The following is a 20084-nucleotide window of genomic DNA, read 5'->3' as shown; positions in this document are numbered from 1 at the left end:
TTATCATCAAGTTGAGTAGAGGAGGGGGTTTGAGCAGCCACCAGTTTTTGAAGTAGATCTGTCTGTTGGGCTTGATGAAGATGAATGGCAGTTAAAGATGCTTCCATGGCTGACATTCTTGTGTCCAAGGCATCTATCTTGGTTTACAGATCAGAATTTTTCCTTAATTGCCTCTTGATGTCAAGCATTGTAGCTTTTCGAAGTTTAGAATCTATCATGTCTGAAAGGGCCTTATTCATCTCCTCAATATCACCCTTCATGGTGTTTACATCCCTAGCATGCTGGAAGCCCTGGATTTGTTGAAGTTGCAGGGAGGCTAGATGTGCCTGAAGGAGCTTCTTGGTGCTGGCATTAGTAGTGGTTTGAAGAGCAGTATTTGTCTGATTAATGAGCTGGATCAGGGTTGTCTTGAAGTAATGCTCATCACAGTGCTTGGAGAAAGCCCATGATGGCATACCTGATCTTGAACTTGAGCCTACTTCTCCCCCTATGTCCATTGCTTCATCTTCACTATCCCCACTCCCATCTCCAAAGAAATCAGCTAAACCACCAGTCTCATAGTCCACATCACCAGCTGTAGAAGGCAAAACTGTGATGGCATCCTTAGCTCTCATCATAGACTGTGTGGTATGCACCAAATTCAGCATCCTTTATGCATTGTCATTGCCCTGTTAAGCTAGAAATTGATAAGCTGGAACAGGGTAAGTAAATGCCTCAGCATCAAGGGAAGTAGAATCTATAACAGCTTTAGGATGCTGAGATAGTCATTCCCTGTCTGCATCCTGGACATTCATTGACTCACTAGCAATGACATCCATCCTTATAGCTCCAGTACCTGCATTTCTCTTGTGTTCTCTCTTTTGTTGCATCAGGGTCTCACCCTGGCTCCCCACCCTCACATCCTCACCTTCACCTACTAAGGTGGGACTTCTCTCACTCTCTTTTGTCAATCCTGAAGAAATGGATTGCAGAGTTTCACTCATTTCCTCTCCTTTTTCCTGGGAGCAACCCAGACTCTCACTCAAAACACTCTTCTCTCTCAATCCTAAGAGTGACTGTACAACCACCAAATTTTCTGCACCGGAAATAAATGAAGTTTGAAGCTGTGCAGAGATACTCGACGGATGAGTGATATCCATCGAGTGAGTGGTTTTGCTATCCGACGGATAACTGCTGTCAAGCTTATCCGTCGGGATACAATCACTACTCGACGGATGAGCAATATTCGTCGAGAGAGTAGAAATGAATGAGCTGGGAATAGAAACTATTGTTGACTATGTGCTGATTGAAGATATTTGGGGCACAGATGATACAACAGTTCCTGAAAGAATTGGCAAGTGAGCCAACAAATCATCTAAAAGATGATGCTCACTTGCATTAGATTTTGGCTTCCCCAACAGAGTTAAAGAAGGGGAATCAGGAATTGATGTGTTTATCATATCCACATCCAGAGAATTTGTTGGTGAGTTTGGTGTTTGAGGTGCTTCTATAACTAGAGATTTTGGCTGTGACTCCACATTTATTGGAGCCACATCAAACTGAATTTGTGAAGGTGCAGTGACAGTGTCTTTAGCACGAGTTTGCACAGTGTGTGTACCATGTGCATCCCCAATGGTTTTTGATTTCTTCTTTTTGGCATAAGTTTGGGGTGAGCTTGTATCCCTAACCCTCTTGGCATGTGCTCTTGGTTGAGAGCTTTGTTCAATAGCTACATCCTTTTGGGAGGATGCAGCTAGAAATAAGATCTTGTCCTTTTTAAGCACTGCAGTTTGTTGGGAAACTACAGTGTGGCTAGGCTGGGATTCACTCAACTCTCCAACCTTATTCTTGGGATTTGTTTTATGTTCACCCCTTCCCTCACCTAACTTACCCTCTTTCACACTCCCCTCTTTGGCTTTAGTGGATTTTTCAACTGGCATCTTTTGGGAGATACCAGAGGAGGTTTTCTTTGATTTGGATTTTGAAATAATTGTAGGTTTGGTAGCTTGGGTAGGCAACTGTTTGGTAATTGACACAGTTGCCACAACCACACTTGAACTCAAAGAAATTGTTGAGGTTGGAATAGTTGTAGGAATGGGTGAACTTACCTCACTTACCTGAGGTGCTTGCATTACAGGAAAGTAGAATATTAGCACATCCTTGTGATGATTGGCCCTGTTCAAATCTGCAATGAGCCTTCTCTCTTGAACCCAACAATCTAATTTGTTGTTAGGGTTCTCAAGCACAATCTCTTCACAAAGGGGGTTAGCTAACATCATAAAAAATCTAGCATAATAAACATTCTTACCTCTTTTATTTAACTCTCCTAATTTAAAACCTAACTCAAACAAGACAAGGTCACTAAAATTAAAATACTTATCTTTAACTAGCATGTAGAGCATGTTAAGCATGGAAATATTCACTGAATCAAAATTACTGATCTTTCCTGAGAAAACCTTTGTAACTACATCACACATGAAACTCCATTCTTTCCTAAGACCCATTCTCCTAATGTCACTCAGTTTAGAAGTAGGAAGTGCATAGTCCATGGAATTAAGCATATTGATTATATCAGTGTCAGTGTGTGGTGAGGTCACATTATCATCAAGAATTTTGAAACATGCTTTTATCACATCACTATTGATACATAATTCTTTACCTTTAATGGTGAGTGTGATGGTCTTATCTGTAGAGTTGTAGGTAGCAGTGGTCCACATCTCTTCAACAACTTCACAGAAGATTGTGGGTGATTCCAACATGGCATAATTGAGCTTGCAATTCTTCACAAAGTCCATCATCTTGTGATAATCACCAGAATGCTGAATACCCTTGTTCACTAGTGCAGTGAAATTGTTCTTCTTATAAATGAACCCAGTTTGAGACATAATCTTTACAACAGGTGCCATTGTTAGAGAATAAGAGCTTGAAGAGAAAGAGAGTAAGTGATTTGAGAGGGAATGAAATTAGAGCAGTTGAATTGAGAATATAAAAGAAAAGCGATTGAAATGAAATAAGCTTTTATACTATCTCAAAATTAACTGATAAAAATAATAAAGTAAAATAAAGTAACCAATAGAAATTGCCTAAAATAGCCGTTTAAAAATAAACTGTAAAAATTCCACCCATTATCCGTCGTGTTATGCTTACAAACTGTAAGTATACTCGATGGATAATGTACAGGGAATTAACGGCTGAGATTAAGACAATTCGACGGATGAGGATAAACTGTTATCCGTCGAGACATAAAATATTCCAGAAAAATAATTGATTTTTATTAGCAAATAATATACCGACGGATGATCAAACTCGATGGATGATCAAACTCGATGGATAAAGATCATTCGTCGAGATGTAAATTTTGACTTAGCCAAAATTTCATCTATGACTGAAATATCAATTAAATTTCTGGCTGCATTTCAACTTGCAAATTAACTCATATAGATTTAAGAGTAATTAAGCATACCTAACTCACTTACCAACCTTGAAAAGGTGGATTCATCTAGTGGATTGGTAAAGATATCTGCAAGCTGCTTCTCACTTGGAACAAAATATAATTCTACAGTACCATTTATTACATGTTCCCTTATGAAGTGGTACTTGATATCTATGTGCTTTGTCCTTGAATGTTGTACTGGATTTTCAGTGATGGCAATTGCACTTGTGTTATCACAGAAAATAGGAATCCTCTCAACTTGCAAACCATAGTCTAGCAATTGATTTTTCATCCATAATATCTGTGCACAGCAACTACCAGCAGCAATATATTCATCTTCAGCTGTAGAAGTAGAAACTGAATTTTGCTTTTTATTGAACCAGGACACAAGCTTGTTTCCTAGAAATTGACAGGTTCCTGTTGTACTTTTTCTATCAATTCTACAACCTGCATAATCTGCATCTGAATAACCAGTTAGATCAAAACCAGAATCTCTAGGGTACCAAATGCCAAGTTTTGATATTCCCTTGAGATATCTGAAAATTCTCTTAATAGCTATTAAGTGAGATTCTCTAGGATCAGCCTGAAATCTAGCACATAAACATGTAGCAAACATTATATCTGGCCTACTAGCTGTTAAGTACAGAAGTGAGCCAACCATGCCTCTATAACTTGAAATATCCACATACTTTTCAGTAGTGTTTAATTCAATCTTAGTTGCAGTGGCCATGGGAGTTTTTGCAGATGTACAATCCACTAGATCAAACTTCTTTAACAGATCAAAAATGTATTTAGTTTGACTAATGAATATTCCATCACTAACTTGCTTAACTTGTAAACCAAGAAAGTATGTCAGTTCTCCCATCATACTCATTTCATACTTACTTTGCATCAGTTTGGCAAACTTTTTGCAAAGTTTCTCATCTGTAGAGCCAAAAATAATATCATCTACATAAATTTGAACAAGTATACTAGAACCATTAACATTTCTTAAAAATAAAGTTTTATCTACAGTACCTCTTGTGAAATGATTTTCCAAAAGGAACTTTGATAAAGTGTCATACCAGGATCTAGGTGCTTGCTTCAGTCCATAAAGTGCTTTCAAAAGATAATAGACATGTTCTGGAAAATTTGGATCTTTAAAATTAGGAGGTTGACTGACATAGACTTCTTCCTCCAAATCTCCATTCAGAAAGGCACTTTTGACATCCATTTGATAGACCTTGAAATTGGCATGGGCTGCATAGGCTAAGAAGATTCTGATGGCTTCAAGTCTTGCAACAGGAGCAAATATTTCATCAAAATATATTCCTTCTTGTTGAAAATAGCCCTTTGCAACCAATCTAGATTTGTTCCTGACTACTATGCCATTTTCATCCATCTTGTTTCTGAATACCGATTTGGTGTCTATTGGATTCTTTCCTTTAGGCTTGGGCACCAACTTCCATACATTATTCCTTTCAAATTAGTTTAGCTCCTCCTGTATAGCTAAAATCCAATCAGGATCCAACAAAGCTTCTTCTACCTTCTTTGGCTCTTCCTTGGAAAGAAAGCTACTGTTTAGACATTCTTCTTGAGTTGCTCTCCTTGTTTAAACTCTAGAAGAAACATCACCAATAATAAGCTCAAAGGGGTGATCTTTTATCCATTTTCTTTGTTGAGGTAGATTAGCTCTAGATGAAGAAACCTCATTGTTGTCTTGATGTGTGATTGAGTTTTGATTGTTAGAAACTTCCCCTGAGTTTGTGGATCTTTGATTTGAGAAAGGGGAACTTTCTATAGGTGATCTATCTTAACTTTCTGCTCATTTTGATAACCCGACGGATGGTGAATTTTGAGTACCGACGGATGAAGTTGGTTGTCTCCCGACGGATAACGCGGATTGCCTCCCGACGGATGAAGCATTATGCAACTCGATAGATGTTCAATTTTGTGCTTCATTGGTAGTAGATTTATCTGCATTATCCTTAGACACTGTTTCTTGATCACTTTCATCATCACTGTCATCACTAACCATCTCCACATTGTCGAATTTGAAGCTCTCAGGGTAATCTCCATTCTTCAGTCCTTCAATCTTTTTATCATCAAACACAACATGTATTGATTCCACAACAATGTTGGTTCTTAGATTGTAGACTCTATATGCTTTACCAATAGCATATCCAATAAAAATTCTTTCATCTGCTTTAGCATCAAACTTCCCATTTTGATCAGTTTGATTTCTCAGAATATAGCATTTGCAGCTAAAGACATGAAAAAAATTTAAATTTGGCTTCTTGTTCTTGAACAATTGATATGGGGTCATGCATCTTGCTTGATTAACCAGAGAAATATTTTGAGTGTAGCATGCAGTATTTACAGCTTCAGCCCAGAAATAGGTTGGCAGTTTAGATTCTTCAAGCATTGTCCTTGCAGCTTCAATAAGTGATATGTTCTTCCTTTCCACTACTCCATTCTGTTGTGGAGTTCTTGATGCTGAAAACTCATGCAGAATCCCATTTTCCTCACAAAATGCTCTCATGACAAAATTCTTGAACTCAGTTCCATTGTCACTCCTGATTCTGCTAACCTTGAAATCAGGATGATTATTGACTTGCCTTATGTGATTGATGATGATTTCACTAGCCTCATCTTTAGACTTTAGGAAATATGTCCAAGAGAACTTTTAGAAATCATCTACAATTACTAGGCAAAATCTTTTCCTTGAGATGGACAACACATTGACTGGTCTAAACAAATCCATGTGAAGCAGTTGCAAAGGCTCTTCAATTGTTGAATCAAGTTTCTTCCTGAATGATGCTTTAATCTGCTTCCCTTTTTGGCAGGCATCACACAGTCCATCCTTAGAAAACTCCACTAGAGGAATGCCTCTAACCAACTCTTTCTTTACTAGCTCATTCATGGTCTTGAAGTTTAAATGGGATAGCTTCTTGTGCCATAGCCAACTTTCATCCTGATTTGCTTTACTGAGAAGACAAGTAACAGATTCTACATTAGATGAGTTGAAGTCAGCTAGGTACACATTTCCTTTTCTCACACCAGTGAGAACCACTTTGTTGCTTCTTTTATTAGTCACAACACAGGCTTCTGAGTTGAAGGTTACTGAGTTGCCTTTATTACAAAGTTGGCTGATACTCAACAAATTGTATTTGAGACCATCCACAAAGGCAACCTCCTCAATAATGACACTGTCCTTTGAAATCAAGTCATATCCCACAGTATAACCCTTGTTGTCATCTCTAAAAGTAATACTTGGGCCAGCTCTCTCCTTGAACTCTGTGAGCAGGGTAGAATCACCAGTCATTTGAGTTGGGCCTTTGAAACCATTCATTGCAACATAATTATCATGCATATCATAATCAACAGGGAATGGCATGCTATTAATAAACATGTTATTCCAATAAGGCATGTTAAATGGCATTTATGGCATACTAAATACAATATAATAAGGATTAGGTGCAAATGGCATGTTAGCAAACTGTGCATTCATATTCTGTGTAGACATAGCATTCATAGGCATGGGAGGCATGACATTCATGTTAGGAATTTGAGGTGGCACAGACATGGAAGTAGGCATGGCAGATTTGCAATTAACAGACAAATGATTTACACTACCACACTTGACACAGATTTTTCTAGGAGCATATTTATCAGGTGTGTAGTTATTGTGTTTGTTAATCCCTACTTTACCATTCCTATTGTTTCTCTTTTTAGTCTCTGTTTTTACCTCAATCTTTTCAAGTCTGTCACTTAACTGTTTGACAGTCATGTGACCAACATTAGCCTTTTTCCCTTTCTTAACTTGACTTGATTCTCCTGAAACAAAGTTCTCGGAAACAGATCCATACTTCTCATTTAGCTTAACTAGTTTGGCTTTACTGATAGGCTTGCTCACAACCGACGGATGAGGATTTTCATCATTCGACGGATAACCCTTTTTGTTATCCGACGGATGATCCTCATCATCCGTCAAGTCTACATCTGTTAGCACTCCATCTACCAAATTTGGTTCTAGTTTCTCTTTGTTCTTTTTCCAGGCTGCATCACAGAAAGACTCAATTCCTTGAACTTTGGTGATTTGAGCATGGACATCCCTGGATGTTTTCCATGCCTTAATCACCTCTTGTTCACGCTCGAGCTGCTTCTTCAAAATTTCTTCTTTCTTAAAGGACTCAGTTAATTCCTCCTTGGCAATCTTACACTCAAATCTTAACTTTTCAAAATCAATGAACTGAGACTCAAGCACATTATTTCTCTCACTCAAAAACAGATTGTTTTCTTTGATTTTAGCATTTTCTTTAGCAAGAGACTTAAGTATAACACGCAAATGATATAACTCTGTAGACATGTCATTTATGGCATCATTACACTCAGCTTTAGATAAATGTGCAAGGTTTGTAGTAATTACCTGATTACTTGAAGAACTTGTTTCTGTTTTATCAGACTTGGCCATTAGGGCTAGATTGACATATCTGACATCTTCATCTTCATCCAGACCATCTGCTACACAGTCATTTTCTTGTGTTATGAAAGCCCTTTCCTTTTGTTTGAGCAGTTCAAAGTATTTTTGCTTATAATCCACAGGCTCAAACTTTTTCTTGCTGGAATCTGACTTTCTACACTCACTGGCAAAATGCCCTGCCAAGCCACATTTGAAACATTTGAATTTTGATTTATCCACCATGTTTCTATTTGGCTTGGCTGCTCCAAAGTTCTTCTTGAACTTGAGCTTGGAAAATCTCCTGGAAAGAAATGCTAGGTGCTCATCAATGTCCTCCATGTCATCTTGGCTCAAAGAATCTTCACTTTCTACTGCAAGCCCCTTGCCCTTGTTCTCACAGATCCTTGAAGTTGATTCAACAGCTTCCATCTTCATCTCCTTCTCTTTCTCCAACTCAGCAACTAGTGTAATGGATCCTCCTTTCTTCTTTCCTCTCTCCATCCTCTCATCTTGCTCTATTTCAAGCTTATAAGTTTTCAGGATGCCATACAGTCTCTCCAAAGTAAACTTCTTATATTCTTGTGAGTTTCTTAATGAGATTGTCATTGGTTTCCATTCCTTTGGAAGAGATCTAAGGAATTTCATATTGGAGTCTTTTGTTTGATAGACCCTTCCATGCAACTTTAGAGCATTTAGTAGTTTTTGAAACCTACTAAAAATGTCAGTGAGAGACTCACTTTCTTCATTATGAAAATGCTCATATTGCTGAATCAAGAGCTGCATCTTATTTTCTCTAACTTGCTCAGTGCCATCACAGATGATCTGTACTGTATCCCAAACATCCTTGGCAGTTTTGCAGTTGATAATGTTGTCAAACATATCTCCATCAACTCCATTAAACAGGATGTTCATGGCCTTTTTATCCTTTCTGACTTGTTCAATGTCAGGATCAGACCATTCATGCCTTGGCTTGGGGACTGATGGCTCGTTTCCTGTTGCAGCTCTTGGAACATGAGGGCCTCTTTCTATGCAGTCAACATAGGCCTTATCTTGAGAAAGCAAATGAAGATGCATCTTTACCTTCCAATGATGGTAATTATCTTTATCCAGAAAAGGGATCTTGACTCCAACATCCTTCTTGTTCATCTTGCTGTATTGTTTTGATCTTTAAACTCTTTGTAAGTTAAGAGCTTGCTCTCATACCAATTGTTAGTCCCTTAACAATATAACAAGAATTACAGAAGGGGGGTTGAATGGAATTCTTGAAACTTTTTCTTCAATAAAAATGTTCTAACACAAATATATATATATAGTGTGAATTGATTAGCAGAATGCGGAATAAAAACTTAAGTGAATCAAAACACAAGTAATTAAAAACAAGAGTCTTTAAAAACTTTCTGGTGGATTTGAATGATTCCACCAGAGATATATATTATATATCGAGAGAAATTTGTGTGCAAAATGCTCACAACTGCTTACAACAATTGAACAACTAAGAGTACAGAGAAATGCTAAGAATTCTGCTTACAAATATTTCTCTGCTATGTTGCTTAGTTTGATAGTTTCTTAGTTGCTACATCTTGGTTTATATATCACCAAGATTACAAAGTAATGAGACAGGATAATAAAACAAAACTATCTAGTCTATTACAATGCTACTTCATTACTCTATTCCAGCATCTTTGAATATCTTCATAATAGCATGGAAATGGCAATGCTTTTTTGTTCTCGAAAACCCAGTTGAATAGGCTACCACATTCCATTTGCATCCACTCGACGCATGTGACTGTGTTGTCACTGTCAATAGATATTTGAATTATTTATCCGTTGGGTTCATGATCATCCGTCGGGTTGTCTTGTTGATCATCCGTCGACTTCATTGTAGTTTATCCGTCGGGTAGCAATCTGGCACTTGTCTTCATTTCATTTATGCAGAATTACAAGACATCGTCTATGTTAATCAACCTATTCAGCATATCTAGTTAAAGTCAACATGACTTGAATACTACTTACAGAATCTATACAATGGTGTATGCAGAAATGTGCTACAGACTTATTGTTACATAAGCTACTCACTCGATGGATAATAAGTCATCATCCGTCGGGACTATAATGAGTCATCCGTCGAGACTATAAATCTTATCTGTCGAGTGCTACATAATTTCACTAAGTAAAATCTACCAAGGTGTTTTGTTCATGTAATCATCAAGTACACAACATATATTTTATAACTCTTCCTTAATTCTTGCAATTTTACCCCTTAAATTGATTAAATCTTGCATTTTTAGGAATAAAATGCCTAATTATTTCATATTTAGGACTTAAAAAAAAGAATTAATGCATTTAACCACTTAAATTGATTAAATCTTGCATTTTTAGGAATAAAATGCCTAATTATTTCATATTTAGGACTTAAAAAAAAGAATTAATACATTAAACCCCTTAAATTGATTAAATCTTGCATTTTTAGGAATAAAATGCCTAATTGTTTCATATTTAGGACTTAAAAAAAGAATTAATTCATTTAACCCCTTAAATTGATTAAATCTTGCATTTTTAGGAATAAAATGCCTAATTGTTTCATATTTAGGACTTAAAAAAAGAAATAATGCATTTTACCCCTTAAATTGATTAAATCTTGCATTTTTAGGAATAAAATGCCTAATTATTTCATGTCTAGGACTTAAAAAAAGGATTAATGCATTTTACCCCTTAAATTGATTAAATGTTGCATTTTTAGGAATAAAATGCCTAATTATTTCATATTTAGGACTTAAAAAAAGAATTAATGCATTTTACCCCTTAAATTGATTAAATCTTGCATTTTTAGGAATAAAATGCCTAATTTTTTCATATTTAGGACTTAAAAAAAAAGAATTAATGTATTTTACCCCTTAAATTGATTAAATCTTGCATTTTTAGGAATAAAATGCCTAATTATTTCATATTTAGGACTTAAAAAAAAATTAATGTATTTTACCCCTTAAATTGATTAAATCTTGCATTTTTAGGAATAAAATGCCTAATTATTTCATATTTAGGACTTAAAAAAGGAATTAATGCATTTTACCCCTTAAATTGATTAAATCTTGCATTTTAAGGAATAAAATGCCTAATTATTTCATATTTAGGACTTAAAAAAGAATTAATGCATTTTACCCCTTAAATTGATTAAATCTTGCATTTTTAGGAATAAAATACCTAATTATTTCATATTTAGGACTTAAAAAAAGAATTAATACATTTTACCCCTTAAATTGATTAAATCTTGCATTTTTAGGAATAAAATGCCTAATTATTTCATATTTAGGACTTAAAAAAAGAATTAATGCATTTTACCCCTTAAATTGATTAAATCTTGCATTTTTAGGAATAAAATACCTAATTATTTCATATTTAGGACTTAAAAAAAGAATTAATGTATTTTACCCCTTAAATTGATTAAATCTTGCATTTTTAGGAATAAAATGCCTAATTATTTCATATTTAGGACTTAAAAAGGAATTAATGCATTTTACCCCTTAAATTGATTAAATCTTGCGTCTTTAGGAATAAAATACCTAATTATTTATCATTTTTTTATATTTTAGTTGGAGAGTGCTATGAGGTTGGCTCAGGTGGTACACAGTCATGATGTTGGAGACTGGTTTTATGAGGCGGTTCCTGATTTTATGACTCGATATGATCGAGTCATGACCGAGTGGAGGGGTCATTTGGTTGATAGACCCTCCTTTAAAAGACCTGATCATGGCACTGTATCTCATAAATGTGCACGCAAGGTAGTATTATTTATTTGTCAGAAATTTCACGATAAACTTATTTATAATTGATAATGTATTGAAATGTTGTAAATGTTACCGCAGGCTGAGACTAGTGATGCACAGTCTTCCGAGGACCCACTTCATGTCTCCCAGAAATGCTTACACCAGGTACTCTTTGATAAACTTCTTAAATAATGCATTGATATGGTACTCTCTTCTTAAATAATGTATTGATATGTATTAACATGTTATTGTAGGGTGAGACTGTTGATGTTCATACTACCCATCATGTCGGTAGTACAACACCTCCTCGCTCCCAGTAGACCCCTCATACATCGGCTCCCCCTCCCACATCTGTTCCACCTCCTACATCCGCTACCCTACCTACATCTGTTCCACCTCCTACATCCTCTCCCATTTCTACCTCTGTTCCAGTCGGTGTTGAGATAGTGTATTAATTTGGTTTTTTAAAACTGCATTTGTGCATTGTGTGCATTGTGTGTGATTATTATTTTTTATTATTTTAGGAGGTTGAGACTGGTACTCCTCCGACACAGCTGAACACTCCTGTCACTTATCCTACCGGCGTTCAGGTACTAATCAGTATATTTAATCACAACCACCACTTAGTTAGTATTTCTTATGTGGGACTAAATTGTTTTGCTGATTCATATTTATTGCAGATTGATAGTGTTACACCTGCTTCTGCTACACCATCTCTCCGATTGTTTTTCATCCTGTTGATATGGAGGTATCATTTATTTCTCAGTGTTGAGTTAAAATTCATCATGTATAACTACTCTTGAATGGTTGCATGATGTTTGTTGATTTAATTGCAGCTTGCTAGTGCTATTCCTGTTACACGAGGATTTGTTGATTTTCGTGGTAATGTTACCAGTGTTCCTGCTAAGTTAGCCTCCATATTCGAGGTACAATTTAAAAGAATTAATGCATTTTGACATATTTAGTTACTCATGTTACATGTGTTCATTGTTTTGACATGTATTTGCAGATCGACAGAAGTGAAGACTTTTATAAAGATAAGGAGAGGCGTGGTGGTGAGGACTGCCGGGGTGATTTGACTAGGCCAATTAAGAACCAAAAGATCGACTGGATTTGTACACATTGGTGGGATGGTAATCTGCCATATGTTTTTGAAAGGCACACAGATATTACCATGTTCCTTAGTAAGAAGCAAGTGCAGACCCTGGCACCCGGGAATGAATTGGAGGATGATGTTGTCAATGCTTATATGGAGTTGGTAAGGCTTCGAGAGGTATATGTGGCAAAACGGGGATCTACATTCGCCGGCAAAGAGGTTTTTCATTGCTCCTAGTTTCCTCATGTACCAGTCTCAGAGATTAAGCACAAATCTGAATGTACTAACATCTAATACCTACCTCTCTTTAATTATAAATGTCTATTATTTCTTGAATTGTATTGTTACTGACGTCTATTTTACAGATGGATCCATACAAGAAGACAGGAGCGGAGCTTGCTGATCAGATTGACTTCTTTAAGACCTACCATAGGCAATTTCAAGGTTATGCTTTATTTCCTACATGCACTGAAGTTCATTGGATCTTGTTTATTATGGACCTGAACAAGATGAAAGTTCTACTAGTTGATCCACTTCGTGAGGATGGGCCTCTCAGTAATTTCAAGATGCTTTACCCCGTCCAGTATTACTTCATGGTAACCTCTGATCTTTGCATATTTAGACTTATAAAAAGAGTTTATGCTTAATAAAGAGTTATGCAAATAATTCATGTCTTTTATCCCTTAATTTGATTTATTATTTGCATATTTAGGATAAAATGCTTAATAAAGACTTATAGAAAAGAATTCATATCTTTTAGCCCTGAATTTGATTTATTATTTGCATATTTAGGATATAATGCATAATAAAGACTTATAAAAAAGAATTTATGTCTTTTAGCCCTTAATTTGATTTATTATTTGAATATTTAGGATAAAATGCTTAATAAAGATTTATAAAATAGAATTCATGTCTTTTAGCCCTAAATTTTATTTATTATTTGCATATTTAGGATAAAATGCATAATAAAGACTTATAAAAAAAGAATTCATGTTTTTTAGCCCTTAATTTGATTTATTATTTGCATATTTAGGATAAAATGCTTAATAAAGACTTATAAAAAATAATTCATGTCCTTTAACCCTAAATTTGATTTATTATTTGCATATTTAGGATAAAATGCTTAATAAAGACTTATAAAAAGAATTCATTCTTAATTATTTCATATTTGTTACTAATTATTTGAAATTGTAGGAGAAAGTCCTCCCGTGCTGGCTAAATTACTTGGAGCCCCAGAGATTTACAAAGAAATTCATGAAGATGGCTATAGTTACGGCTCGGCCGAAGCAAGATACTGGAGTTGACTGCGGCGTCTATGTATGCAAGTATGTGGATGTCATTCTTAATGAGATTAGATTGGAGCACGTTGTATGGCATCCATATGATGATGTAGAGACATTTCGTTATCGCATTACTTGGGAACTGCGTAGGAGGCGTGCTCGTCATCTTTCAGCATGGGGATTGACCCAAAGAAATTTTTCGATTATTCATGTTGGTATGAACTTATTTAGAATGGTTAAATTGTTCGTATAGATTTGGTTTGCATTTTTGATTTGGATTTGGTTTGGATTTTTGATTTGGTTAGCTTTTGAATGTTAGAATAAATTGTTAGAATGTTTATCATTTTTAACGAGGATTGGTGTTTGATTTGTTGGATTGGTTAATTTGGATTGGTGTTTGATTTGTTGAAATGGTTATGTCTTTTTATTATTGAGTTTGTAGCGTAGAAACAGGGACAGGAAAACTAGGATTTACAGGAAACTACAGACTGCAGAAACAACAAAACCTGTAGTCTACAGGTTTCAGTACCCTTCTGCAATGATTCATTGCGGAAGCAAGTCCCATCCTCAATGAATCATTGCGGAAGCTTGAAACTTCTGCAAAAATCACACTTTGGTCACCCTGTTTCATCTTTTTATAATTTGGTCACTGCATATGAATAAATTCGAATTAAATAATAAAAACTCTTACAATTATTGCAAAAAATGCCTGGAACACTGAAAATTTTAAAAAATAATTTCTGTATTTTTTTTCACCATTTCTCATTTTTTTTCCATTTTATTTTGATTTTTTCCTTGAATAATATGAAATAATTCGAATTAAAAATAAAGAAAAAAAATAAAAAAAGGGACTTTTCTTAAAAATTAATTAAAAATTAGAGGAGAGACTGAAATTATGAAAAAATAGTGTCACTAATTTGTTTTCACCATTTCCCATTTTTTTCCATTTTATTTTGATTTTTCTCCTTGAATAATGTGTAATAATTCGAATTAAAAATAAAGAAAAAATAAAAATAATGGACATTTCTTAAAAATTAATTAAAAATTAGAGGAGACACTGAAATTATGAAAAAATAGTGTCACTATTTTTTTTTAACAAATCTGGACTTTTTCCCATTTTATTTTGATTTTTTTCCTTTAATAATATGTAATAATTCGAATTAAAATTAAAGAAAAAATAAAAATAATGGACTTTTCTAAAAAATTAATTAAAAATTATAGGAGACACTGAAATTATGAAAAAATAATTTCACTAATTTTTTTCACCATTTCTGACTTTTTTCCTTTTTTTTGAATTTTTTCCTTTAAGAACTTGTAATAATTTGAATTAAATAGTAATAAAAAGAAAAAATAGAAATTTGTTTAAAAACATTATACAAAATACACCAAACACACAATATTTGCAATAATTTTTCCAGTATTTTTTTTTACAAAATTGCACTTATTCGCATAAATATTCATCGTGTGATCCAATACACGTCTCAAGTACAAGACACGTGTCTTGGTATCCGGACACCGTGACCTGCTTTTTAAAATACCGCTCACGTGGTTGCAAACTCATCTTTGATTTTTTGGTATCAACATCCCAACTGATATTTTCTGTATTTTTTTTAAAAAAATGCACTTTTTTCAATTTAATTTTCATTTTTCATTTTATTAATTCATATAAATTCGAATGAAATAATAATTTTTTTAAAAAATTAATCAAAAATTAGAGGAGACACTGAAATTATCAAAAAATAGTGTCACTAATTTTTTCACCATTTCTCATTTTTTTTCCTTTTTTTTGATTTTTTTTTCTTGAATAATATGTAATAATTCGAATTAAAAATAAAGAAAAAATAAAAAAAGGACTTTTCTTAAAAATTAATTAAAAATTAGAGGAGAGACTGAAATTATCAAAAAATAGTCTCACTAATTTTTTTTCACCATTTCCCATTTTTTTCCATTTTATTTTGATTTTTCTCCTTGAATAATATGTATTAATTCGAATTAAAAATAAAGGAAAAATAAAAAATGGGCTTTTCTTAAAAATTAATCAAAAATTAGAGGAGACACTGAAATTATCAAAAAATAGTGTCACTATTTTTTTCACCATTACTGACTTTTTTCCTTTTTTTTGATTTTTTTTCCTTTAATAATATGTATTAATTCGAATTAAAAATAAAGAAAAAATAAAAAAATGGACTTTTCTTAAAAATTAATCAAAAATTAGAGGAGACACTGAAATTATCAAAAAATAGTGTAACTAATTTTTTTTCACCATTTCTGACTTTTTTCCATTTAATATTGAATTTTTAAAAAATTTAAAATTGAGTTATTTCTCAAAAAATCGAAGTTAAGTAAAAACAGGGGACCTTCCGCAATGAATCATTGCGGAAGCAAAACACTTCCGCAATGAATCATTGCGGAAGTGGGCCCTTGGACCAGGTTTTAGCAGTTTACTTTCTGCTGCTCCCCTGTTTTTTCAGCTTCAATTTTTTTAAAATTTGTACTTATAAAAAAGTAAATAATAGCTCAATTACATACCAAATAATATTTAAAAGCCAAATTCAAATATTACATTCCAAATTCAAATATTACATTCCAAATTTAAATTTCTATATTCAAATAAATTGCGAATTAAATCATTTAAAATTTCTATTTGGGTTTTTTAGACAACGCCTCCTATCATGTCCGGCCACACCACAAAAGCCGCAATAACGGATTTTTTCAGTTGATGTCTCAATACCACTTTTAGACCTTCCCGAATTCTTCTTTGTTGTTGACGTCTCAATGCCACTTTTACACCTTGCCGAATCCTTCTTTCTTCCCTTTGTTTGTGACATTGGAGGATTGAATATTGGATCATGTTCATCGTAAGCTTGGAACTCCTCCTCCATTCTTAAATTATTTTCTTCTTCACGAAATTTTTCAATCACGTAACACTTTCCTTTCTCAATTAAATCCATCACGTAATTGTATCGTGGTTTTGAACAACTTCCAAGAGCACCCAAACCTTAGAAAGATTTACACAAAGCACTATACCTTGCCGTTGTTGAATCACCAACATCAACAAGAACGGGAGGATTATAAGGCGAAAACCCATCAATTTTATTTGCGCTCGCCGTCCATCTTGATTTGATAAAAATTGTTGGTATCATAGTTTTTTGTTTCTTGTCAAGATAGCGTAGGATATGTTTGCAAAGCATCCCGGAATGTTCAAATTTTTTACATTCACAATCAATATTTTCTTCCAAAGAAACCATTACCCGATACCTTCTTCTAATATTCTTCGGCATATTATACTTCTCAACTAAATACAACTTCCACATGTAATTGGAACCATCTTTGCAACTATTTACCACATAAGATATGATTTTTCTAAGCTCATTTTGAAATTGCCTAAACATTTTTTTGTGTAAATAGAAGAAGCATGATTTTCCAAGGCGGAATTAAATATCAATCTCCTTTCCTTATACTCGGTCTCGTAGTCGGCTTTAACCTCATTAAGAATTTGTGTTTCCAAAGCCTTTTGTGAATTCTCAATGAAATCCTTTCATCCCGGTTGAAACTTTCACATACTCGTCAAAAAATGAATTCATGGACTCGCTTCTTGAGGTGGTGGTCATACCGGCGGAGAAATATTATTTTGTGTAAGCACGAATCTATTTATCTTTTATGGCATTCATATCGTTTAGCCAAACATGATCCTCGAGTCCATACTTATCAACCAAAACCTCCCACTTACGAACAAATTCCGTGGGTGACAACGACTTGTACAAACAATCATTAAAATCCCCTTTAAATTCCGGATATTGTGTGTACAAAGCCGAAATTTTTTCGGGAAATTTATTACTTATGTGCCACGAACATAATATATGCTTGGTATCCGGCAAAATCTCGGCAATAGCATTTCCTAATGCTATATCTTGATCCATAATAATAGTGAGGGGAGGTTTGTTTCCGACGGCTTCCAACCATGTCTTCAAAACCCATTTATATGAAATCTCCGTCTCATCCCGCATGAGTGCAAACCCGAACAAGATATTTTGGTAATGGTGATTGACCCCGGTTATTGGTATAAACGACATACAATACCTATTGGTCCTATATGTGGAGTCAAATGAAACAACATCTCCAAAATTCGTGTATGCGTTCAATGATCGATAATCAACCCAAATCAAACCTCTAACTCTATTTTCTTCATCCAAATCAACTCGATAGAAAAAGTTTCCAAAACTTTTTTCTTTCAATTGTCGTAGCAATGCCATCCCACTCTCTGCATCACCGGAATCGAACATATCATGATCATGCTCTAATTTAACCAAAGTTACTTCTCATTTATCATTTTTAACTCTATGAGTGACACACATTCGAGCACTACAATTTGTTCTCGGAATTACATCTCTAATCCTTCTTTTTTCCTTTCTTTCATCATTAACATCCAATTTCGTACTAGAACCTAGTCTTCCACCCTTACGACAAATATACAAACGAGAGGAGATACCATTAGCCCGTGAATGTCTATGAGTACTCCTAATAATAATCTCAAATCCAACACTCCTACCATAATCTCTATAAAATTTGTCGGCTTCATCCAAAGTGTTAAAAAACATATCAACGCAAGGCACAACACTATTCATATTTGATTTTGAAAAACCGTAACCTTTTTTGTCAAAACTCATATCATCATCTCCATCATCATCATCAACATCATCATCACTTATATTCATTTTCTCTTCTCTACAAAAATCATCATTATTCATTTTTCCTTTTCCCTTACAATCTCCCTCTTCCTTTTTATAATATTTCTCTTTTTCCATATACTCAATATCATCATCATCCATATCCTTTTTTTCCATATACTCAATATCATCATCATCCATATCCAATTTTTTCTTACATTTATAATTATCAACATCTATCAGTTCATTAACATCATATACAATAAGCTTACGATAAACCGGATTTTTCCCAACAGGTATAAAATAATCAAAATCGTCATGCTCACTAGATGAACTTGAATAATTAAATAAATAAGATGCCATTAAAAATAGTAAAGAAAAACTAACCTCTTTTTGGCTCCAAATTGAAAAATGATAGAGAAAAATGGTGAAATTGGGTTTACAAAGCAAAAAAACGAAACTGGTAAGGCAAAATTAATGCACACTTCCGCAATGAATTATTGCGGAAGGTGTATTTAATGCTTCAACCAACCCACGCGCTAAAACGCGCAGAAACTGTCAAAACATTAATTCCTTCCGCAATGAATCATTGCGGAAGCAACAACTTACGTTATGGTTCATTGCGGAAGCAGTTTGGATAATTGTTTATTTTTTGATTTTTTTTTGGTGAAGAAAATAATTAGTAAAAAATTTTAAAATTCATAATAACATTCATGTTACTTGTCAATATTACATAATTTTTTTATATCAAAATTTTAATTTTTTTTGTAATTATTATTGTATATTTTGCCTTTTTTGATGAAAAAAATACATTAAATATTTAAAAAAATGTCTAAACATATAATACTTAATTTTAATTTATTTTTTATAATATATAGGTATAAGAAAAAATAATTAAATATTATTTTGTTGAGAAAATATATTAAGCACTTGATAAGTATGAATGGAGTACAATGTTTATAAGTAAGTTATGTCATTTCATTTGAAATTTCTAATATTGAATGTTTAATGTTATCTTCAACACTTAAATCTTCATTATTAAATTTGATGATAAATAAATTTGAATTTATAGTCTTATGTTTGATTTTTTTTTAAATAAAGTACTTAATAAAATTTAAGAAAGAGATTTATATTGAATTAAATATTGAATAAAATTTAAAATAAAAAAAAGAACCACTTCCCTTACTTACCATCATATTAGTTCTATACGTCCCTCGAACTAATATAGAACTAATATGATGGTAAGTAAGGGAAGTGGTTTTTTTTTTAAAATTTTATTCAATATTTAATTCAATATAAATCTCTTTCTTAAATTTTATTAAGTACTTTATTTTTAAAAAATAACTTAATTGTTTTAAATAATAAATATTATATTTCTTTTAAATTATAAATATATTTAAATCAGAAACACATTTAAAGCACAT

At 33.5% G+C, this 20084-nt stretch overlaps 1 protein-coding gene across 1 annotated transcript; it reads right to left on the bottom strand.

Annotated features, from left to right (window-relative positions):
• Positions 1 to 17640: 17640 nt before the first annotated feature.
• On the bottom strand, positions 17641 to 18276 carry LOC141686001 (protein FAR1-RELATED SEQUENCE 5-like). The gene has a single exon (XM_074491068.1). It carries the CDS (start codon positions 18274 to 18276, stop codon positions 17641 to 17643), a length of 636 nt encoding a protein of 211 aa, XP_074347169.1.
• Positions 18277 to 20084: the final 1808 nt, after the last annotated feature.

Source organism: Apium graveolens, chromosome 9 (genome assembly GCF_009905375.1).
Source record: "Apium graveolens cultivar Ventura chromosome 9, ASM990537v1, whole genome shotgun sequence".
NCBI lineage: Eukaryota > Viridiplantae > Streptophyta > Magnoliopsida > Apiales > Apiaceae > Apium > Apium graveolens.
The sequence above is the reverse complement of the archived record's forward strand: the minus strand, read 5'-3'. Positions and strand labels throughout refer to the sequence as shown.